At 50.8% G+C, this 23659-nt stretch overlaps 1 protein-coding gene across 2 annotated transcripts; it reads right to left on the bottom strand.

The window, feature by feature from the left end:
* Positions 1-38: 38 nt before the first annotated feature.
* Positions 39-20854, bottom strand: MYO1A (myosin IA). 2 transcript variants are annotated; one of them, XM_053921297.2, is made up of 28 exons: positions 20602-20854; positions 18912-19098; positions 18686-18801; positions 18342-18436; positions 18046-18150; positions 17785-17831; positions 17584-17647; positions 17281-17379; positions 15228-15331; positions 14956-15103; positions 14361-14479; positions 14195-14281; positions 12340-12405; positions 12079-12183; positions 10002-10064; positions 9622-9822; positions 9223-9449; positions 8661-8861; positions 8383-8476; positions 7749-7898; positions 7572-7640; positions 7055-7129; positions 3928-4062; positions 1809-1915; positions 1282-1414; positions 1010-1162; positions 701-828; positions 39-416 (listed from the first exon to the last, which is right to left on the bottom strand). In XM_053921297.2, the coding sequence occupies exons 2-28, from the start codon at positions 19023-19025 to the stop codon at positions 290-292; spliced, it is 3132 nt and encodes a 1043-aa protein (XP_053777272.1). In that variant the 5' UTR covers positions 19026-19098; positions 20602-20854; the 3' UTR covers positions 39-289. The 2 variants fall into 2 exon arrangements, with proteins under 2 accessions (XP_053777272.1, XP_045040686.1); XM_045184751.3 differs by having other exon boundaries at positions 18912-19044.
* Positions 20855-23659: the final 2805 nt, after the last annotated feature.

The raw sequence follows: 23659 nt of genomic DNA, 5'->3' as shown, positions 1-23659 counted from the left end.
TGAGTACAAGTCACCGAGAAGATGGGGAACAGCAAGCTCAACTCACCCACACCGACCAAACCTTTGGGAAGTCATTTGTTTTATTAGTGGGCAAAGAGGTTGAGGGCAGAAGGAAGCTAAGTTTGGAGAAAAGACTGGGATGGTTTGGCGGAAGAACGGTACTCCTCAAGGGTTCTTCAGTCTCTGAGCACCACCTCATGATCAGAGACGCTCCCACAAAGCTGAGTGGTAGGGTTGGTGCCGGTCCAGGAAGAAGGAACCGCCATCTCTACATTAGGCCCCCACGGCCTCATGACACAGTCACTTCCAGGCTACAACTCCCCTTCTTCTTGCAGCTTAGCTTGCCGTTCTCACCACTCCGAGGCCCCTGGGTGACCTTGACAGTCACATCACTCTCCTTGAATGTCACTGAGAACCTGGAGGGGAAAAGACAGAAAGGTGAAGCTAGTGCCCCCGTTGCCTATGCCCATATTTTCATGATGGGTTCCCCTCCTCTTCTTGAGGCAAATATCCCCCATCCCCCTGGCCACCAGAGGGGTCGAGACTCTAGAGAACTTGGATGGGAGACCACACAGCTCCCCCAAGCCCTACTCTGACACAATATGCTTCACTTTGTAAAGGCATGAACTTTCCCGGTCACAATGACCAACAGCTTCGTCATCTGCCCCAGCCCATCCCTCAGCCCAGCTCATGGCCTTACTGCTCAGTCACGGAGACTGGAAGCTGCCTCTGTGTGGTATCCAGTACAGCCCGGTACATTCTGGTCAGCAGTTCAACCACATGCTCGCTGACCAACAGGAAGTCCCCCTTGGAACCCACTGATGATATCTTAGGAAGGGAAAAAAAAAAAAGCAGGGAAAGGATTCGTTTTTTTCTCCTCGGGAGCAGCCTGAGAGACATCTAAGGCCCAGAGGAAGAGGTTCGTTCCCCATCACCTCCAGTCCTCCGCAGCCCTGTGATGCCCCTACCTTCTCCAGCCTGAGGCCCTGCCCCCAACCAGCTCTGATACCTCACTCAGATGCAAGCCAAAAAGCCCATCCTTGAAGGGGGAGACTGACACCCCAGTCACACTTTCCAGCCCAATGACAGTTTGCGCTTGGGACGTCTTGGTGTCTGCGAGAATCACATGCCCCTTGGTCAGGAGTAGAATTCGAGAGGAAGTCTAGGGACAGAATAGGAAAGGATGAGGAAAGGTGGGATCGACCCCCACCCTCCCAGCTACCAGCCTGGGCCCTGGAACAGGCTGTGGGGAGGAGTCAGGATGCCGGCCTTGGCCTTCACCTTGCCGTTGCTACGATTGACCTTCTTCACAGTCTCTGCCACCAGAACAGGCCCCTCCTCCCTGCTCTTCAGCTTCTGCAGCTTGGGGTTCCCTTGCAGCCCAATGTAGTCGCCATGGAATGGAATGGGAACACTGAGGACATGTAAGAAGTAGGCAGTGGAGACAAAGCCCTTACCACCGACCCCCAGGCCCTGCGCCTCCCCCTAAGTTCCCGTCATTGCCCTGCAATGCCCCTTCCCGCATCCCCCACACGTCCTCTCTCTCAGTGGTTCTTGGAGCACCATCTAGGGCCAACATCGGTATCCCCTGGGAATTGGTATCCCTTGTCAGAAAGGCAGATTCTTGGGGCCCACCCCAGACCTGCTGAATCAGAAACTCTGAGAGGGGCGGTGCAACCACCTGGGTGTCACTGAGCTTGCTGGGTGACTCTGATGCACTGAAGTTTGGACCCACTGCTCCGTCCCACCTGGGGAATACTCTCCTTCCTCATGATGAAACTGACGGGCAGGGTCGGAGAGGTCCTCACCTCTGGGGGTATGCGGCCTTCTTGCCCTTAAACAGTTCGCTGGCACAGAGCTTCTCCCTCAGGACCTCTACCTGCTGTGGGGAAAGCTGATCCCGGAATTTCTTGCACTGTGGGTGGGTTGGGGCAGAAGCTATGATCACGGAGGAAGAGGGCGGGCTGGGAGGGGGTGGGGAGGACACTGAGATGTGGAAGGAGAGGGACAGGGACTGCAGAATGCAGACAGAGGGAAAAGGCCAGGCACTAGACACTTCAGAGAGGATAGAGGTTGGAGAAGCATCGGGGAGGGAATGGCGACCGAGGGACACTGGGGTGGGGGCGAGAAGCAATCAAAATACGAGCCCCATGGGGGCTGTATGCCCAGAAAACAGCACGAGGCCCAGTCCCAGACGGGCGCTCCATAAGGAGCTCCTGAATAGAAGGGCACTGTGCTAAGCGAGATAAGCCAGACACGAAAGGACAAATATTGTATGATTCCGCTTATACGAGGCACCTAAAATACAGGCACGCGCCACATAATGACATTTCAGTCAACGGCAAACTGCATGTGCCATGGTGGTCCCATAAGATCGTAACAGAGAGGAAACGTCCTGTCGGTAGTGGCACCGTAGCCGTGGTAACGTCGCAGCACACGCATGTCTCACATGTTCAAGCTGGCGCTGGTGCGACACGACACGCTGCCCCGCAGTCAGTAAAGCAGAGCCCGCGTGGCAGTGACACACGTTGGTGATGATGGTGAATGACTACACTGCTGCTTCACGCAGTCACCACACTGCGCCTTCCACCGCTGCTTCAGAGCGTGCTCTACTTACATATTTAAAAAGTTTGCCGAAAACAGTGTGCCACGCTATGCGAGTAGCAGCCTCACACACCTCGTGTTTGTTTACTACATCTCTCTTTTGTTAATCCCCAACCAAGGATATGATTACTGACTTTAGAGAGAGGGGAAGGGAGGGGGAGAGAGAGAAAGAAACGTCAATGTGAGAGACACATCGATCGGTTGCCTCCTGTTCGTGCCCCGACTGGGGATCGAGCCCACAGGTATGTGCCCTGACTGGGGATCGAACTGACAACCTTTTGCTGCATGGGATGATGCTCAACCAACTGAGCCACTAGGCCAGGTCACTGAGTCTCTTGATTACGTCATTTTCTCTTGTGCTTGATATAATCTCATGCTGTTTTGTACAGTAACGTGCTGCACAGGCTTGTAGCCTAGGAGCAACAGGCTGCACCACATGACCAGGGGTGTAGTAGGATGCACCATCTAGGTTTGTGTGAGTGCACAGTGTTATGTTTGCACAACAAAATTCACCTAGTGGTGCATTTCTCATACGTATCCCCGTCGTTAAGCAGCACATGACTCTGGTCACATTCCTAGAGACAGAAAGCAGGCCGGGGAAGGGAGAACATGGAGTTACTGCTTACGGGGTACGGAGTTTCAGTTTGGGATGATGGAAGAGTATGGAGGTGGCCCTGGCCAGGCGGCTCAGTTAGTTGGAGCGCCACCTCATACATCAAAAGGTTTCCGGTTTGATCCCTAGTTGGGGCACGTACAGAAGGCAGCCTATCGATGTTTCTCTCTCACATCCGTCTCTGTCTCCCTCTCTCTCTCCCTCCTCTTCTCACCTCTTCCTGTCTAAACATAGCCTCGGGTGAGGATTAAAAACAAAGCCTAGAGACAGATGGCAGTGATGACCGCACAGCGATGTAAACGTGCCCAATGCCACCAAACTGTACACTTCAAAATGGCTAAAATGGTACATTTTGTTATGCATGTTTTACCACAGTTTTTTTTAAAACAAAGAAAAAGAGTTGAGCCTTGGCTGGTGTGGCTCACTGGATTGAGTGCTGGCCTGCAAACCAAAGGGCTGCCAGTTCAATTCCCAGTCAGGGCACATGCCTGGGTTGTGCACCAGGTCCCCAGTAGGGGGCACACGAGAGGCAACCACACATTGATGTTTCTCTCCCTCCCTTTCTCCATCCCTTCCCCTCTCTCTAAAAATAAATAAATAAAATCTTGAAAGAAAGAAAGAAAAAGAGTTGAAGAAAGAGGAGGAAGAGAAAAACCAGAGGCAAGAGGAGGAAAAGGCAAATGAGGGGGAGGTGCGTGGGCCCCACTCACCTTCCACTGGTAGAAGAGCTGCTGCAGCTCCCGATTCGCTGTGTTGAAGCACTTGTAAGGGGCAGCTGGCCACTTTTTGTCCAGGATATTGGTAGATGGCAAATTGTTCTTCAGCCCCAGCAGGAATTTCTGTGCCTGGTTAGAAGCGGCGGAATTGACAGTGCAACGATGAGAGGACAGACCCCAACAGCGCGCTCACACCCAGACCCTGCCACTTAAACAGAGGAAGCCCACCCAGTGTGAGAGCCAGCGAGTGGAGCTGAGGAGACTGGAGCTGAGGAGATGGAAGGGTGTCATCTCCCGGATCTCTTCCAGGCGGCAGCGTAGGCTTGGGGCTGGGCAGGAAGAGCACGAATGGGAGTTTGAAGGAAGAGAGGGTTAGTTCCAAGCCGAGACCCACTACCCAGGGAAGTGAGGTGGGAGGAACCAATGTGAAAACAGGCCTTCATATGTTGCTCCTGTAGCTTCCTATTCTCTCAGCTTACTGTTGCCTCCAGCGGGCCGCTACTGTCTGCGCTAGCTGGTGGACAGGTACCGAGTCCTCCCTCCTTTGTGATCAGTCAAGCCCAACACCTCACCTGACATTCAAAGTCTTTTCCTTAGAGCCGGAGCTCGTCACAGGAGCCCCTGCATTAGCCTGGCACACCAAGCTGGCACTCCTCACCATGCCCTCCGCTGGGCCCACGCACCGCCTCTCTGAGCCACTACTCATGCTGCTCTCAGCTTCACATCGCCAGCCCACATTCTGCCCTCCTTGCAGACGCAGTCCAACGGGGCCTCTCCTTCCTTTGGAGCCCCTAGCACTTTGTCTATACTTCTGTTTGTGTGCTACTGTTATCCGTGTGGAAATCTCCCTCTCTAGACAGTGAGTCCTTGGGAGTTAGCCTCCAAGGTCTTGAGTTTTTTTATGACCATTCAGCATTTACTGAGTGTGTGCTCTGTGTCTAGGTAAGGAGACACAGCAATGAGCAGAGCAAACAAAACTCTTCATTCTCATCAAGGTTACAATCTACTGGGGCTGGGGAAGGAGACTGCCCAGGGCAAATAAACACATAGAATGTGACGTCAGTTAATTATATATGCTATGACGCAAAAAAGCAGGCCCCGAGACAGGAATGAGTGACAGCGTATTCCAGAAACAGAAAGAAAACCACTGTGAGTGAACTAAATTGAGTAAGAGGAGAGCAGGTCGGGGGATAGCCAGTCAAGGACAGATCACGAAGGGCCTTGTGGGCTGCGGTAAGGACACAGGCCTTTACTAGGAGTGTGAAATAGAACACCGCTACAGGGCTTTGGGGGAGGCATGCCATAATTTGACTTAAGGTTTAAAAAATGTAATACAATATATTTTCTCATTTTGAAAGTTTGTAAACTTGCTCAAAAGTTGAAGAAAACATTACAGTAAATATCTGTATGCCACATACCCGCACCTAAATTCACCAATCGATAACGTTGACGCCTTGCCCTGTCTGCACCCTCGCTCTAACACGTGCACACATATAGGAACGCAGAGAATGCACACACACACACACATACACACAGGTCTTCGTCATCCTGCAGCAGGCGACAGGCATTACAACATTTCCCCCCAAAACCTAAGCACACATCTCTCAAGAACTGGCACATTCACTCACATGATCATAATTCCATCACTGCACCTAAGAAAATGAACATTAATTAGATTTACTCATCTAACAGGAATACATACTCAGATTTCTCCTAATGTCCTTTATAAACTCCTAAAAATGTCCTTTTTAGCTTTATTTTTATTTTTCCTCTTCCAGGATCCAACCAAGTTTCACCTGTGGCATCTAACTGTTTAGTTTCCCCCAGACTAGAACCGGCACTCATAACTCTTTGTATTTTAGGGAGTACCCAGCACCCTTTTTGTTTATGGGATAGAGTTATTGAAGGTATAGAAAATGACTTGAGCCCTGGCTGCTGTGGCTCAGTGGATTGAGCACTAGCCTGCGAACTGAACGGTCACAGATTTGATTCCGAGTCAGGACACGTGCCTGGGTTGTGGGCCAGGTCCCCAGATGGGGGCGTTAAGCAACCAATCGATATTTCTCTCCCTCTCTTTCTCCCTGCCTTCTCCTTTGTCTAAAAATAAATAAATAAATTCAAAAAAATTAAAAGAACAAAAAGAAAGACAAGGTAGAAGAGGGCAAGTCATGAGATAAGAGCAAAAGCAGATTACAGGTCTCAGGAATGCAGTCCTGCAGCAAGAGAGCAGGACTCTGAGAAAGCAGGCACCCCGGAGCCTGTGAGGAGAGACCAGGCAACTGAAGAGGCCAGGAAAACGGCGCCTCTTTGGGGAGGGTGGAGGGGGGCACAAAGAAGACTCAGAGCCCCCATTCCTCCACTCAGCCCTGGGATCCAGCCTCTCCCACAACAAAGAGCTCCAATGAATGTGTCCCGTGTCCAAATGAGCACAGTTAGTAGGAGTCCTAACAATCGTCAAAAATCAAATCAGTGGAGGGCAGTTCCAATTTACCCCAGCCCTCTGTCTAAGACCCTCGTTCTTCCTCCTACTCTCTGGCCTTTCTAGAGGTTTCACTGGAAGTGCTGCTCCCTCCCCGTCTGGTTCCCCTCTGTCTACCACCCTTCTCTGCCCTGTTTTCCTCTCACTGGAAACTGCCCACAGTTTGAATGCCCAGGCCTGCTCCTGGCTTCTTCCTGCCCACTCTGACCTCAGTCCTCCAGAATTAAGATCCTTCCTGAGGCTTAATTTCAGACTTGCCCACTATAGTTTCAGAAGAGATAGAAGGAAAATACAATTCCTCCACCTTGACCCCAACTCGGACCTTGGAAGTTTGTATTAGCTAACCCTAAATGTCCTCACCCTGGTTTGCAATGAGGCTCAGCTCTTCAACTATTGTGAACCGTCCAGCCCCAGTCTCTTCTGGGGTGTGCTGGGACCTCTTCCTACCCCGAGGTGGCCTACAGTGTCCACTCAACCCCAAATGTGCCCTGATTTTGCCCCTGGGCCCTGAGGCATGCAGGTCAAGGAAGCTCTTGGGGAGAAATCTTTGAGTCACCTCTTCTCAAATCCCTCATCTTTCTCTATCAAACCTGTCCCTCCCTCCTCAACCCCCCACTTTCATCCTCAACACCCCCCTCTTACCATGCTTTTGTAGATGAAATCTGCCAAGGTGAGAGTGGCCCCAGACCGGAAGTATTTTCGATAATCCTTGCGGGCCTGGCAGGGACATACAAGAAAGGAGCCAAAGTACAAGATCGTCAGACCTAGAAGACAGAAGATAGACCTCAAAGAGATTCTATTCTTTTTCAGCCACACAAAGAACAGAGGAAGGTAAAGAGCTGAGACTGTAGCTGCAGAGAGTGAAGTCAGACAACCCGGCAATGAGGAGGACACTCAAAGCAGAAGGCAGAGCCACGCACACGTGCAGATCTCCCCAGCACACACCCACACTCCCAGACACACACAGGCAGACTCAAACACACCCAGACACAGACAGGCCATTGCGCAGAGGGATGTCCCCGGTTCGGGCAGGGCTCACTTCCTGCTACTCCCCCTCCCATCCCCACCCCCCAACCCGCAGCTGGGACAATGTGGAAGGAACCATGTGGGGGAAGGAACCCCATGTATGAGGGGGAACCCCTCTCCCCTTTCCCATTACCTTCCAACCTCTCACAAAAGCTTGGATCAATAATACTGACGCCTTTATCTTTCCATAGCGTTTCTTTTGCTGTAGAAAATTATGGGCCTGTTAGAAAAACTCCACCCCTGAACCACCTTTCCCACTTCCCACTCTCCTATTAGAGCGCAGGGATGGGACTTTTGGGGTAATTGGTACCCTGTTGCCCCGAAACCAGGAGGAAATGAGGATCTGACTCTTGCGCATGTGCTGGTAGTGGGTGCGGCAGCGCCAGCCTCGGTATATCTTCTGTATGAGTGTGGCCAGCTGCTGGATTCTAAGGCGCCTCTGCTCTTCAAGGTAGAAAAGCTGTGGAGAGGTGAAAGGGTGGAACAGAGAGGGTGGCCTAGGGGAACCGCACTCTCTCTTCCTGTACCCCACAGCACCAGAGGCTTCCCAGCCAGAGTTTTATTTGATCATTCCTTTGTCTTCTCAGTTGAGTCATTCATTTATTAATTCACTTAACAAGCATCTACATGAACTCTCACTCTGTAGCAGGCACTGTGCTAGAATGTGGAAACTCAGATACAAGTGACTCATCACCCGGACCCTCAAGGAGTCCCGCTTCAAGTGGAGACTCTCAGAGTGGTCCATGTAAGTAAGCACCCCTGACTCCTAGGGCTCACCAGGTAGGGTGGGAACCCGAGGATTCAGTCCCTGCAGAGACACCTGCTCATCCACGACCCACTCCAGGTTATAGATGCTCCCTTCTCCACCCAGCCTCTCCCTCAGATAAGCTCTCCAATTCTCCCGCCTGCAGCCCCGCCAAATGTGAGCGCACTCTCCAACTCACAGTCTTGGGACTTTTAATGAAGATCTTTGTCTTCCCAAAGGTCACCTCCTTTGAGGACACACTCAGCTCCCCCAGGATCTTCTCAACCGCCTCCCTACAAAGCCAACAGGGAAAGCTGCCAAGAGGCAACCAGAAGAGTGTTCCCTCCGCCTTTCCCCTAATCCCCTTCACCCTGGGAGAAGAGCTCAGAGCTTGGACTGAAGGCTTCAGAGTTTCTTCCCCCATAGATGTTCCCTGCACTGCCCTTCTGCCCTTCTCTGCTCCCCACTGAGTCTTACCGGTCTCCCCCATTCCAGCGAGGCCAAGTGCTCCGGCTCAGCAATCGGTACCTCTCCAGGAAGGGCCCGTACGCCTGGCGGAAGGCATAACCTGCCCGCCGCACCCGCACGTTCTCTAGCAGTCCCAGGTACCGGGCCTGGGTTGCCACCAGCTCCCAGGAGAACTGACCTCGCTGCTGATGCTCGTTGGGCTTTATACACCTGGTAGGAGGTAGGGTAAGGTACAGGCTTCAGGAGCTTCACCTTTGCCAGTGTAGCCCATGCTGGTCTCTACATCCCAATCCTGCACACATTCCCCTGAGGGGAAAAGTTTCAGAGGAAGTAGACACACTAGCCTTTCTAGTTTCACTATAAACTCACTATAGTTTGGTCCCCACCCAAGTCTGATGTTCTCCCTGCTACAGGACCCTCAGGGACTCATTTGGCTGTTTCCCACGAGGAAATGACCTCTGATACCCTTATTCCAGAGACCCCCCCCAGCCATGGACCTGTTCTACAGTACATGGACCATGCACATGCTCTCACACATGTAGCATGTTTCCCTGTGTGCCCAGTATGCCACCTGATGTAGTTGGGGCTCTTGGAGTATAGGTTCTTCATGAGTATGGCCACAGAGCTCTTAAACTGGGCCCCAGCAGTAGGGGGGCGTTTGCGAGATGCCTGCTTAGGATCACCCTCAGGGAACAGGGACCGAAGGAGAGGGTGCCGGGCCTTCCACATGGCCTGGGACAAGTCCCGGAAGAGTAGGTCGTTATTCTTGTCAATGAAGCTGTTCACGTTATATGTCACCTGTAAAGGAACAGCTATTGGTCTGGAAAGCCCATGACCTTGTCCCAGCACTTGGCCCTCCCATTCTCATTGTGAAGTATTTCTAGTTCTCATCTCCCCTCCCAGTTCCTCCCCCATTGCCTTCAGCCTGTGCTCAGGCCCCAATCTTGACCCTCCAGCCCTGCCTTATCACCTTGCCCGCATAGTGGCAGATGCGGAAGCAGCTGAGGCCCATGGTGTGGTCATACTGGCGCTGGGCATTCTGGGTGACTTTGCTCTCGTAGTAGCCATGCTTGGAATAGAGCTGGTTCAGCTTCGCTAGGAAGGTGGAATCGCTGACCGCCCCAGGCCGCAGGCACTCCTCGTCCAGCATGGCCAGGATGCCTCGCTGATTCTGGCCGGGGAACAAGATCAGTGCAACTTAGACCTGGTCCTCCGGGATGTCCAGACCTTCTGCCCACTCATCCTTTGCCCTCTTTGCCATCCTCACCAAGTAGGCCGAGGGGTGGGGAATGACGGGCCAGGGGAAGGATATTCAGGGGAGGTCCCGAAGGTAAGAGGAGGATAACTCACATGCTCAATAAGGTTACAGATAGTGCCGTTGTCAAAGTAGTCCACTTTTTCCCACGGGATGCCCTGGCAAGGGGAGACACGGAAAATTACAGGGAGCAGATCCAAGACAAGTTTTCAAAGACCTCACCAGATCCAGGCCCCCTTTCATCCAGCCCACAAAGGGCCATCAGAAAGCCCTACAGTTCAGAGGGGCCCTTGGTGTGGTTTCTATTGACATCCCCACTCCTCCAAAGTTGATGGCGAGTTTGTGGTGCGAGTGGAGAGACACATGGGAAGACCTGCGTGAGGGTAGTCGATGTAGAGAGCCCCGTAGGTGCTGTGGACAGAGAGAGCCCCGTAGGTGCTGTGGACAGAGAGGGAAGTGGAAGATGCTGGGGGAAGATGGGGTAGGGGTTACCCCACTGTGGGGGTGGGGAGGGGTCCTTGTGTATGTGGAAGAGCCAAGGCCGCACTACTCCGGCAACAAACCACAGAACAAAAGCACGGGAGTGACTTTATCACCAAACAACGAAGCTAATTTGATGCATCTTCAAAGACCTACTTCAGTGATTCTCAGTATTCAGAGTGCATTGCAACTACCTGGATAGCTTATTAAAGCACAGACTGCTGCCCCTGCCCCCCGAGTTTCTGATTCCACAGGTCTGGGATGGGACCTGGGAATCTGCATTCTAATATGTTCACAGGGGATGCTGACCCAGGACCACAGCTGAGCCACTGGTCTACATGATACCTCGGGACTGTATACTTTTTAAAAAACAAAAAACAAAAGACCAATAATGATACAGAAGCAGAAAACCCAAAGACGATCTTCCTCGGCTTTGGGATTTGCTGGGCATCAGGCCTGCAGGCAGGAGAGCTTCTGACCCCACCCAAGGGCCAGGCCTGAAGTTCAGGCCATTTGCAGGTGTGCCTGGGGAACACAAGCCTTTCTCTCCCTCCTCCCAAACAGGTCTTTAGGGAATGCAGTGTGGCATTAAGGCCACTTCATTCCAAAAATGCCTTCCCTGACTAATTAAAGGACTTATGTTCTTATAATCCTATGTAAGTGTAAAAAAAGCATCTTTATATACAGAAAAATCTCTTGTTAACGTATGAAAGCAAGGTATAGAAGAGAGTGTATTCACTGCCACTTGAATAAATGTTGTGGGAAACTGTATTTACAGACTTGTCTGATCACATACCAAGGACCCCTGGATGGAGGTCCACTTTAGGGGCCTCTAGATGGGGAAGGAGACAGAGGAGACTGGAGACAGGGTGAGAGCGAGGCCTTTCTTTACACACCTTTTTAAGCTTTTTGAGTTTTGAAGCATGGGAATGTATTATCTACCTGATCATTTAAATTTTTTAAATAAAAATATGCAAAAATACTTAAAAAACTTCTTCATACATTGTTACCACATTGGCTGAAATCCTGGCACAACAGATTCCTGGGAGCTCACAGGGAGCATCCCTGGGAGGGTTTCGATGAGCGAGACTTGGCCATTCACACTTTGGAGTGGCTCGGCTCCAGCAGAGAGCTGTGCCAACCCCAGCCCGAGAGCGCGCAGGGGTTTTCGGGCAGAATGGGGGAAGGACATGGAAAGTCTGAGCCACCGGGCACTTCCGGTGAGGAACTCTGGATCGGGGTGCTACAGGAGAGGAAGGGGACATCAGCCAGGGCCTGGAGGAGACGAGGATGCTGAGGCGTCAGAGAAGAGCACAGAAAGGGGTGTGGTGGGGTGCCAAGCCCAGGAGAAGTGTGCTTCTAAATTTGGCTCACAGCGCGCCCTAGGCCAAGCACAGCTGTCACTTCACTTTTGTCATGACCCCCCCTCCATCCCCCCAACACCCTTCTATCAATCTGCCCCCTTCCTTGCCCGGCCTGGAGTGGGAGGATCGAGAAATGGGGGGATGGAGAGCAGAAAATGAGCACTTCTTGGTAAAGCTGAAATGTTGAGTGGAGCAGAGGAAACGTATTGTCCTTTGTGTTCCCAACTGGGAACGAATGAGGGGAAACTGTGATCAAGGAGAAGGAAAGACCTGGCATGTGCCTGGAAGTCATGTAAGAGAGGAGAAGTGAGGAGGAGACTTAGTTTACCTCTCTCTTATACTCCTCTTGCTCCTCCTTCAGTGTTATCTCTATGAACACCTGCTGCAGCTTCTCATTGCAGTAGTTGATCACAAATTGCTCGAAGCTATTGTCCTAAGGGAAGGTACACAGGTTAAAGAGAGAAACCAACTCAACCCAAGATGCATCCTTCCTTTCAGCCCTCTCTCCCCTCTCTTACATGCCCCTCTGAGCCCAACTGTCCCTAACCCTAGGGAAGCAGGGTACCAAGGTTGAACAAAGGTCTCTTACCTCTAATATTTCAAAGCCATAAATATCCAGGACCCCCATTACCTTCTTCCTCTCCCCAGTGCCCACCTGGAGAGGAGGAAAAGATAAATCTGAGGACTGGCCCTCCATGTGGATGTGATGGGAGCAAGGGGCAAACAGAACTCAGGTGAGCTTGACCAAGCTGTAAAGAATTGTTGTGATTTTATCCTCCTTCCTCTTCTATACGCTGGACGACAAGCAAAGAGGGAAGAAAGAAGGAGAAGGAAGATGCTAATAGATTCCAGGATGGTGTGCCCACGGTGTGAGGAAAAAAGACATTGAAGTCCTCTCAGGAGAATAACCATTTTCTCCTGAGCATTTGTTGAGCATTTTGCAAAAAAATTTTAGGTTCTTAATCACATCATAACCCTGTAAGGTATGATTATTCCCACTTTACAGGTGAAAAAAATCAAATTTCAAAAGGGCTAAGCATTTATCAAACCTAGGTTCAAATCCCATTTTGCCCCATGCCTTCCAGTTGTGGCTCCTAAATTGATGGTATTTTCATGCATATAATTTTTATAGGAGCTCTATTTTGATCTAATTCACATACCAGAAAACTTATCTTTCTTTAGATTTCATTTATTTATTTATTTATTTATCTATTCTTTAGAGAGAAGGGAAGAGAGGAAGAGAAACATCAATGTGCCTGAGAAACACCCACTGGTTACCTCTCACAAGCCCCTGACTGGGAACCTGGCCTGCAACCCAGGCATGTGCCCTGAATGGGAATCGAACCGGTGATATTTCAGTTTGCAGGCCAGCACTCAATCCAATGAGCCACACCAGCCAGGGCCAGAAAATTTACCCTTTAAAGGTATACAATTCAGTGGGCTTTTAAAGTACATTCATCACCACTACCCAATTCCAGAGCACTTCATCATACTCCCAAAAGAAACCTTGTACCCATACCCATCAGCAGTTCCTGCCCATTCCCCTCTCCCTGCCCACTCCCAGCCCCTATAACCACTGATCTACTTCCCACGTCTATGGGTTTGCCTAGTCTGGAAATTTCCTGTAAAGAAAGTCATACGAAATGTGGCCTTTTGCATCTGGCTTCTTGTGCTCAACATGTTTTCAAGATTCATCCATGTTAAGTACATATTAGTGTTTTATTCATTTTTATGGCCAAATAACAGCCCATTGTATATGAATATACCACATTTATTTATTTATCCATTCGTTGGTTGATGGACATTGGGGTTTTTTCCACGTTTTGCCTATTAAGCATAATGCCTCTATGAACTTCCTATAGAGAATCCAGCAGAAGTAACGCCTGCTTGAGTGTAGTTGGTAGGGCAATAATATGGGTGAAATAATTTATGGTTTTAATTTGAACATTTCACCTAAAATGTCATAGGGTGTGCTTGAGTGTGATATTGTTATGTTACAGAATTATCTGCTTATGATTTTGTAATGAAAGAGTGTGTGATAAAAAAGGGGCATTATTTGTGCCAGACCCTGCGCATCTGTTTTCAGTTTGCTGGGAGAGACACCTAGGAGTGGATGTGTTGGTTGTATGGTCACCATGCACGTCATTTTACCTGAGCCTCACTAAACCTGTGAAGCAGGTAGGCGCTGACGTCCCGTTTTTCAAATCAGGAAACTGAGGCTCAGACTTTGAGACTGAAAGGCCACACGGCTCGTAAGTAGCCTATCCAGGTAGTCAAACTCCAAAGCCAGTGATATTTCCACAACACCCTATCGGGAAAAACCGTACACTCCTCCTCACTGTCCTTACTCTATTCATCTCAGAACCCAAGGCGTGGGGCTGCTGACCAGGGCAAGAGGAGCAAGGCAGGCAGGGGCGTGCTGAGGGAGGAGGGCGGTCTCTCACCTTGATGCTCTCATTGATTCGATTCACTATCCAGTTGAAGAGGCGGCTGTAGATGTTCTTAGCCAGAGCATCCCGAGCATACTGAGCCTACAAGGCAGGGCCAAGCCGGTTAGTGTGGCTGCCGCAGAGCAGCCTCAGAATCAGCCCCTTCCATGGGGCCCCTTACCTGAACGGCATTCAGTGTGGTGACCACCTTTTCTTTAGCGGTTTCCATGGTTCTTGAGCACAACGCTCTCTCTAGTTCCTCTGAATTCAAACCTGCAATTTCCCCAATCTCCCGAACACCTGGGGTGATGGGGCAATACAACATGGCCTGAGAGAGGGCTTTCTCCCGGCCAGGGAGGAAGGGTTGGTGAGTGAAATTGCTGGGAGATTGGTGTCCCTGAGCCTTGCTGGAGAAGTCCCTGTAGCTAATTCAGAACATACACCTGGAGAAGGTCTAGGGAGGAGGAGGCAGAAAGGGAGATCTGGGAACTTTGTATTCCTTACCTACTTTGAGCCTCTCCTGAAATAGGTGTAACTGTCTCCATTCTGCAAAAGTCAACTGAGACTTGGATAAGTCTCAGAAGCTACATCTATCAAACTTCAAAACCGCATTCCCATATGCCTTACTGGGAGTTCTCAATGAGCATGTTTGGGGAAGAACTCAGGAGCAGGCTGACTGGGACTGAATCAGAGTGAAGTTAATGATGCTCGAGAGGGTGGAAGCAGAGCAGGATGTTCGGGGAGCTGGGCAGGGACTTCAGCAGGAGGCTGCAGACCTCTCGTATCACAGATGCCACTTGCTGGTATCCCATTGGCCTGGAACTCGTTTGACAGCTCCACGTTCCCCAGCTTCAGCACCAGGGCCGTCACCTCTAGCACCCGTCGCATCTCCTCCTCTGAGAAGCCAATCACAGTCATGGCACTCTTAGGGAGAAAGCAGAAATCAGAACTGAGCTGCGGTGCCAGTCCAATGCCTCCCTTCTCAAAACCAGAGCCTGGGCTCAGGGGTGGCCTAAGGGCCAAAGCCTACCCCACCCTGGGCACCCACCTGCATAGCCTTGAAGTTGGAGGCGTCGTCCATGCCATCCACTCTGGACACTTCCCTGTTCAGATAGGCATAGCCACTGGTATCCCGCTCAAGCTTCAGGGCCTCTGGGAAGGTCAGTGTGCGGGGAGAGAGTTAGGATACAGCCTCTCTAGAGCCCTCCAGCCTTGCCCTAGGTTGGTTCATTCACTTATTCAAAGAACTTTTGTTTTAGTTTCTTCCCTTGCCTCCTTTGTTTTGGAATCATTTATTCCTATAATAGACTAAATTTTTAAGTAGTATTTAGGATTTAGGTGTTGGTAATTACTGGGGTTTTCTCCCAACTTTTATGAAAGAAAAGCTTCATTTTACTCTCCTTCCCACCCTCAGCGTTCTAAACAATGAAAACAAACCGCCCCCACACTCCCCACCCCACCCCGCTCTGGCCCCAGTGACTCCGGAGGATGAAGGTAAGGAAAGACAGGTCAGCTCTATCTCACACCAGCCCCAGGCTTAATCGCTCCCCCCCCCCCCCCGCCCCTCCCCCTGCCCCCATTGGCACCTTCACTAAGCACTGACCAAGTGGCAGGTTCTACGTTATGACCCTGACCCCTCTTCTGAAGGTTTTCCCTGGTGTGGCAGGCCGAGCCTGATGGATCTCTGGTGTCCCCCCGCCGTGAATCTCTGTCCCAGCCCCTACCACATGCGCTGGGTTTTGTTTTCTCTCTCCCCCACAGATGGACAACCTGTGTGGGGGGACTGTGTTTTTCACCTCCATATTCTGTATACCTGGCTGACACGCAGGAACTTTTTTTCTTTTAAATAAGTAAATGAGGAGATGATCAAAGCTGTTTACCCGGGATGGCAAGGAGCAGGCTAGTCGAGGAGCTTTATGGACATCAGTGATCTGTTACTCAAATGATCTGAGATTCAGTGAGTATCTCTCAAACTAGAATTTAATGGCAGCTTCTCCCCAGACACAATTTTGAAAGCAAAGCTTGCTAAAGAGGGACATCTGAACAGAGAATGAGTCAGAAAGGCCCTGGGGTGACGGCACTAGGGAGGCCCTGCCTGGACTCAACTGAAACCAGTGAGTGACAGAATCAGCCAGGACAAGACACTGGGGCCTGTGATTCAGACACATCGATCACAACCAAGACTATTAAGCCAGGAGAGGGTGAGACCTGTGGGGGCTCCTGAACCACAGAGAGCTGCCACAGGGAAAGAAGGCATAGGCACAGACCCAGCACAGAAGAACCAGAAACCAAAGGGACAGGTCCTCAGGGGCCAGACACCCACAGGGCTGACAGCTAGAGGGGGCCCTGGGAGGCAAACTCGGACAGGGCCTTGGGTCTCACCAGACCCTGTAGTGATGCCCGCCCAGAGCCACCTCGGGCCAGTGCATCACCCATCCCAACGGGCTCTTCTCCAGGACAAGGCGGCGTGCCCCACGCCTTCTGCTCCCACAGCCGTTCGCACAGGTCCACAGGCACGGATCGTGCTAGTTGCAGTGGGTCTGTTCACATGTCTGCCATCCCTAGAAGACTGTAAGTTCCTCAAGGGACAGGATCCACGTCTTACCCAACTCTACACCCTTAGTGTTCAATCACAGCAAATGTTCACGAGATGTTTGATGAATGAATGAACGGAACCCGCATAGATCTAAGAGGAACTCAAGGACAGGGTCCTGGGAGAGGCAGACGCAGACCCAGGACAACTTCAACTAAGCTCATCAAGAGGTCTTGAACACTTGCAACATGCTGCTGAATTTCCTGTCGAACTATCAATAAAATCCCTTTAAAGATAGAAAAGGACAGTAGATGGAAATGAGTGTTCCATTTTTTGAAGCCAGCCTGGGGAAAGAGGAACGCAGGCAGGACAGAGGAATATGAGCAGGGAAGAGGCAAAGAAAACTTAAGGAAGAGAGCACAGCGGTCACAGGATTTGTTCCCAACAATGGTGGATGAGATTCAGGTGAGGGATGCAGGAAGGAGGAATCTGAAGGGCTCTGGGAAGGAGGCTGCGGGGCCCAGAGGACACTGAGCGGCAGCCGGGGAGGTCTGGGGCAGGAACATACTCAGCAGCTGTGCGTCTGCTCCAGCCAGTAGCTGATAGAAGATGTGGAAGTTCCTTTCTCCTTTGAGCTGCTTCACCACTCGGGATTTCTCGAGCAGATCTGGCAGAGAATTAGAAAATAATGCCCTGAGGGTCTGGGAGGTACCTCAGCTTCCCTCTAATTCTGCCCCAACCCTGGTGTTCCTAGTGGCTGGGAAGTCTGGCAGGCTAATGTGCCTCCGACCTACAGCAGCGGATTAGCAGGAAGGGACACTGTGGGGCTGGCGGAAGCGAGCAGCGGCAAGCAGAATGGGGAGATACGTACAGTTTGTGATGACGCCACCGAGGGGGGATCCCTTGAAGTCAAACTCAATATCCATGTATTTTCCCTTCAGAGACCAGGGAGAGAGACTTTGTTTCCTCCTCTCATCACCCTCCACCATCCAGAGAGGGCCGGTGGCACATTCCTGCCCCTCAGTCCCCCACTCCCTCTCCTCCCAGACCGGGGAGATAGACGGTCACTCACAAATCGAGAGGAGTTGTTGTTGCGGATGGTCTTGGCGTTGCCAAAAGCTGCAGAAATGAGGAGAGGGGCAGTGAGGTGGCTGAGGGGAGAAGAGGGACTCTAGAGAAGGAAAAGGAGGAAGGCCTTCTGGTCATAGTGCCAACTCAGATTTTTCAGGCTGAATGACAACAGTGGTTTTGGAACAATGGGGAAGGGGGTCTGGGGCTGAGTGACTCTGGGGGTGACAGGGTGGGGGTACAGGGCAGAGCCTGGAATTCTCACCCTCCAGCACTGGGTTTGACTGAAGCAGTTGCTCCTTCACAGAGTTCACCTGCTCCCCTTTCCCACAGACGGCGGCCACGTAAGACATCACCAGCTTACTAGCCTCTGTGCAAGAGAAACCCTTACATGGATCCCCACGCTACTCTCCTTAACTTCCCTCATGCCAGCACCTCAGACCCCTCAAAGTCAGAAAAACCAAGAGGGAATCTCGGAGGTGGGAGAGGGGCAGGACTAGGCATGGCTTGGAGAGAGACGGGGGTAGTTCCAGTGGTGATTCCCCCAGCCAGGCGCCTCACCAGTCTTCCCGGCTCCACTCTCCCCCGTGATGAGGATACACTGGTCTTGGTCCCGGACCCGCAGTGACTGGTACGCCACATTTGCCAGCGCATAGCTTGGGGGGGAGAAGTAGGTAATGACTAATGTGGGGCCAGTCCAAGAGACTATCTTTCTCTCAGCCTCCAGCCTCCAAAGTCATCTACCCTCCAATTCTGAGGCAAGTGACAGGCCTAGGAAGGGGCCTCCAGAGGGCCAGGGGAAGAAGGGGCAGCTGGAGAACCTCCTTCAGGAGAAAGGATAGAGGAAATTAGGATGCCTCATCAGCAGGAACATGCACCTGCCCTTCGTCCCTCTTTCTACTCACATATGGGGCTTCAGCTCATAGAAGGTATAGTCCCGGTATTTGTCAATGAACTCTGGGCCATAGATGGGCAGCTGTTGGTAGGGATTCACTGAAACCAACACGCTCCCAATGTAGGTCTGGAGCCAGGGAAGAAGGTGAAGGAAGTGAGGGGGTGAGGGGGTGGGGGAGTGGGAGCATGTGAGGTCCTTAGCCACACACCCACAGTCGGGGGACCACATGCACTCACATAAATCTCTTTGTTTTCATAGCGCAGCTGGAGGTTCTTGAGCAGAGACTCTTGCTCCAGGGGTTCCAGGAGCACAAGGTCCTCCACCCCTATGGAACGTTCCAGGAGAGTCATTCCAGAGGGCCTATGGATCCTGGGAGTAAGGGGGGCAGGTTGCTGATATCTTCTCCGCTTCAGAGACAAGAAACTGAGAGGAGGAAGGCAGAAGGGCCTGAGAGAGCCTTCCTCCCCTCCCCACTCCAGGTCCAGCCCCAGAGAGACCCCAACCCAGAGAGGCCTCTGGACTAGCCCAGGATAACTGTGGGAGGCTGCAGAAAACTTGGCAGGAGGTAGGGGAATCCTCTGCTCCCTGGGTCAGGGTTGGTGGAAACAGGGCAAGTATGCGATGGGAACACCTGCCCCTGACCCCCAGGGTAAGGGAGGCACCACAGGTGGCAACTGAGAAGTGCAGTTGCGCCTGCAAGAGAAAGGGTTGGGGAGGACAGGACGAGCAGAGCTTTGTGCCACAGCCGGTCATCAGACGCTCTCTCCCTCCTGCGCTGATGCCCTGGCCAGGGTCTAGGCTCTCTGACCATTGTCCCTAGTTCTCCTCCTCACCCCCTTACCTCCCACAGTCCCTATGTCAGTCACCCAACCCACCCATGTCCATTTCAAAAGTTCTTCCAAAGGTCTCTCCCCACCTCTCCTTGCTCCACTGAGTCACTTTTTAAATGGGGGCCAGACGAGGTAATGAGTTGGAGGACAGAGACAGGCGTTCCTCCGTGAAAAGTTGGAATACCCTGAAGAAAACAAAGTAAGCTTTGTCTCCCCACCAAGCAAGTAGCTGTCAGGACCTGTGGCCGTGCCTGTTGTCCCTGCACTTCTGTCCCTATTTTTCTATTTCCCGCTTTTACATGAATTCCTACAGCCTGGCCTAGACTTCAGAGGCGCACATCCGGCTTTTTAGCAGGTGATGGGAATAAGCACAGAGGAGCAGAGTTGGAGACACAGGAAGCCTCAGCCTACTTCCTGGGCCCACTCCATGGGCACACAGCAGGTGTTCCCTGAGAAGGAAGCCCAGCCCTCCTCAGCTTTTCCTGTGGGACTGAGTAGGCGGGGTGGCCTGGTACAGGACAGAATTATTAGTACAATGGTCAATGCCACTCCCTACAGGAGTTAAAGAGCCATATCCTCCTCCTCTCCTGCATGCTGACCTGCGTGGGGGAGGGGAAGGAAGCAGGAATGGAAGATGGAGCAAGAAGGGAACTCAGGCTGCCTTCTCCCTTCACTCTGCTTTCCCCAAGCTCCAGGAAAATAGAGCACTTGTCACATCCTGGAAGGACACAGTGAAGGAAGTGATAAGAACACTGTAGTAGCAGTCTCTAGTAATAATCATGGAGTGATCACTATGGGCCCGGTAGGGTTCTAAACACTACACATACATTCATTCGATACTTACAATATCCCCATGAACTCAGTACTATTTTTATCCCAGATTTTCCAGGTTTAAAAAAAAAGTTAAGTCGTTAAGTAACTTGGCAGGGAAGGGTGAGAAGCTGAAGCAGGGCTGGGAGAAGGCATCTTCTTTGAATTTGGACTTGAGGGTAGTGGAAATACCACTGGCTGGGGGCAGGGAAAGGGTAAAAGAAGCAACCCCTAGATAGGTGCCCCAAGATGAAAAAGAGCAGTGACAGGTCAAGACTAGACTCACCTGACACAGGAACTAGGGTGTAACTTCACTGTCCCTTGGAGGATGGTGGATGAAATCCCAATCTGGCAGGAAGGGGGCACAGGATGCCCAGCCCCAAGAGTGGAGAGGTGCCTTTGTTAAGGGGAGCTGTCCATGGTGTCTGTAGACCAGAAAAAGAGGCTGCCCTCCTTTTGCCAGTGTCCACTCTTCCTTCTGACCTTCTCTGTGCTGCCTCCTCCAGCAAGGGCTCTCTGTCAGTCAAACCAGAAGTCAGAGCCGGCTGCTCAGCACAAAGTCCGAGGCTGTTTCTGCTGCGGGTGTGGCTCACTTAACCCTTCAAAGGCCTGAGCACAGGAGGGAGACAGTCACAGTGCCTCTGGTAGGAAAGGGCACCTGGCTGGCCTTAGCTGAGCGGCTCAAGTAGACGTCTTGTGCCATTGTGCCCAAAATTTGGAAATGAGAGCAGGAGTGGAACTTATAGCCAAGGACAAGCTTTTCCAAAAAGTCAAATTTTTTTCAAGGAGGAAGGCAGGCTTGGGTGTCTTCCTAATAAAGCATCAGCACTCCCCTCAAACCTACCCATCCTGTCTTCCTGAAAGTCAGGGGGTGTCAATGACATTACTTGAGGAACTAAGCAGACAAAATCTCCAAATCCCTTTCCACACCCCCCCACCATGAATCAAACCCCATTACACAGATATAAAAACTGAAGCTAACAATAACACCTGATGTTTGTATAGACATCAGGTTCACTGACGCCCACCTGCATCATCACATTGAATCACCACGCCCTGTGAGGCAGGCAGTACAGATACTCCGTTGAAAAAGAAAATCAGAGGCAAACGGAGGCTCAGAGAGGTCACCCAATGTGCCTGTAGTTCCACAGACAGAACCTGGAACAGCACACTGCTTCCCGACCCTAAGTCAGGTTCCAGGCCAAGTGCTGGTCTTTCTGATTTTAATCCTTCTGTGCTAGGATACTGAGTAAGACCCTGAAGTAATGTCTCCTGGGCATTTGCCCAGCTGGAAATATCTGCCTCCAATAGATAAGCTTATAAAATCCAATTTTCCAGGTTACCCCCTCAGCCACCCAGGAAAATTCCTGAACAGCAGGCCCCCTCTGCCCACCGTTCTCCTTCCCAGGGGGGATGCACAAGGAGCAATTAGGTTATTACAGACACTTAGCTGAAGACAGAGACTGATTCTCCAACTTGCAGTCACAGCTGTTTGGTTCAAGGTCCAAACACTAGTGCTTATGCAGAAGCACTCTGCATAAGCCTGGCCCATCAGCAGTTCCATTATCAACTTGCCCTTTCATAATTTATTGGTTTTATATCTATACGTATGGAAAGGGGAAAAGGGAGAGCAGTATCACAGTGTCAGAGGTAAAAATGACTGAAGATCCCCTCCGTTACAGCAGAGGAAACAGCTGAGTAGACCTACAGTGGGAAAGCACTTGCCCGGGATTACATCACTGCAAACCTGGCCAAGATGAGGCCAGAACCCAGGTCTGTTTTCCAAGCCAGGAATTTGCAGCCACCTACAACTGGGATTTATCTGTGTGTCCACCCATTCACTCATTTACTGAGTGCCTACTATGGGCTCACAAGAGAAGTGACCTTTTTTAAAAATTCTCACCCGACATTTTTTCATTGTTGTTTAGAGAGAAAGGGAGAAGGGAAACATTGATCAGTTCCTTCCCGTACATGCCTGGACCAGGGATCGAACATGCAACCTAGGTATCTGCCCTGTCCGGACATCAAACCCCCAACCTTTTGGTTAAGGGACAACGCTCCAACCAAGCCACACCGCCAGAGTGGGAAGTGACTTCAAAATGAGATGGCAACCTTAGGCTTAGAAACAAGCTAGGGTGTCCATCTTGGATTGTCCGGGACCTAAGATGAGTTCTCTGGACGTGGAAATCTGAGTGCTAAAATTAGGAAAGTTCTAGGCAAACTGGGACAAATGAGTCACTCTAAATTAACAGGGTATAAAATACACCTCCAAGTCAGCTAGGGTTTTAAGGTCTGTCAAAGCGCTCCCGAGGTGAAGGGGACACATGGGGGGCTGTGCTCTCCTGTTTCCCAGACAAAACTGAAGCAACTGGAGCTTACTGGTCTTCCTCCATTGGACTCCAAAATCACCTTCCTCTCCCCTCATGAAAACTTCTAGTCTGTGTAGGGCATGAGGGAATTAGCGGGGGTGATGGAAATGCTCTTTATTATGATAGTGCAGACAGTTACACAACTATTTCCACTAGCCAGAACTCAGCAAAAGTTAAAACTGGTGAGTTTTATTCTATATAAATTACACTTCAATAGAGCTGGCAAAAAACAAGAAACTTCTAATTCCTTTGGAGCTGACTTCTGACAGAGTGTGGAGGCCAGCAATCTGATCAACCAATTCGCGTTTGTCAGTCCTCCCAGGGACATTCACTTTTTCAAAGATGTTACACAATAAACACAGTGTTCAGATGTGGTGAATTCATTTGGTGGTAGAGGGTCGTCCTGTCTCTCACAAATTACCTGGTGTCAATCAGTAACATTGATCAAGTACTTATGATGCTTTCCGTTCTTGCCATTTAAAGGGAGGTCCACAGACCAGCAGCATCTGAATCACCTGGAAGCGTATTAGAAACGCAGAATCTTGGACCCTAACCCAGACTTACTGAATCAGGAGTCTGCATTGTAACAAGCTCCCCAGATGCTTCCAACGCATGTTAAAGTGTGAGAAGAACTGGTTTAAACAACTCATCTTTTTTTTAAAACCCTCCGTAATGCCCTTTGATGTAGCATACCTGGCAGTTATGCTTTCAGTTTTTATTAATTCAGCTATTCATGATCACCTCTGCCTTTTATTTACCTAGTATAGTTATAGAGGCAGAGGAAAACAGATGCCGTTAGTGTGCATTAATCTACATAAATTTACATATGGCCTGCACCCCATTTTCTTTCATCATCTTTGAAAAATGGACAATGAATCTGCATGTAACTATGAAAGGAGGAGACAGGTACAGAATTAATGCAAATGCTGTAACGGATTTCCAGAGAAGGAAAAAAAGGGGCAAAACATGAAAAAC

Source organism: Desmodus rotundus, chromosome 3 (assembly GCF_022682495.2).
Source record: "Desmodus rotundus isolate HL8 chromosome 3, HLdesRot8A.1, whole genome shotgun sequence".
NCBI lineage: Eukaryota > Metazoa > Chordata > Mammalia > Chiroptera > Phyllostomidae > Desmodus > Desmodus rotundus.
Note: the sequence above shows the minus strand (reverse complement) of the source record. Positions and strands in the feature narration are given on the sequence as shown.

Bases quoted from the DNA above. Each gene is read 5' to 3' on its own strand.
- MYO1A (XM_053921297.2), bottom strand. From the start codon at position 19,025: ATGACTCTCCTGGAACGTTCCATAGGGGTGGAGGACCTTGTGCTCCTG. The intron at 15,332-17,280 runs GTATGTTCCTGC...TGACCTTCCCAG, and splicing joins AGCAGACGCACAGCTGCTGA to AGGCCCTGAAGCTTGAGCGG. The intron at 14,480-14,955 runs GTCTGCAGCCTC...CCATCACCCCAG, and splicing joins TGGCATCTGTGATACGAGAG to GTGTTCGGGAGATTGGGGAA.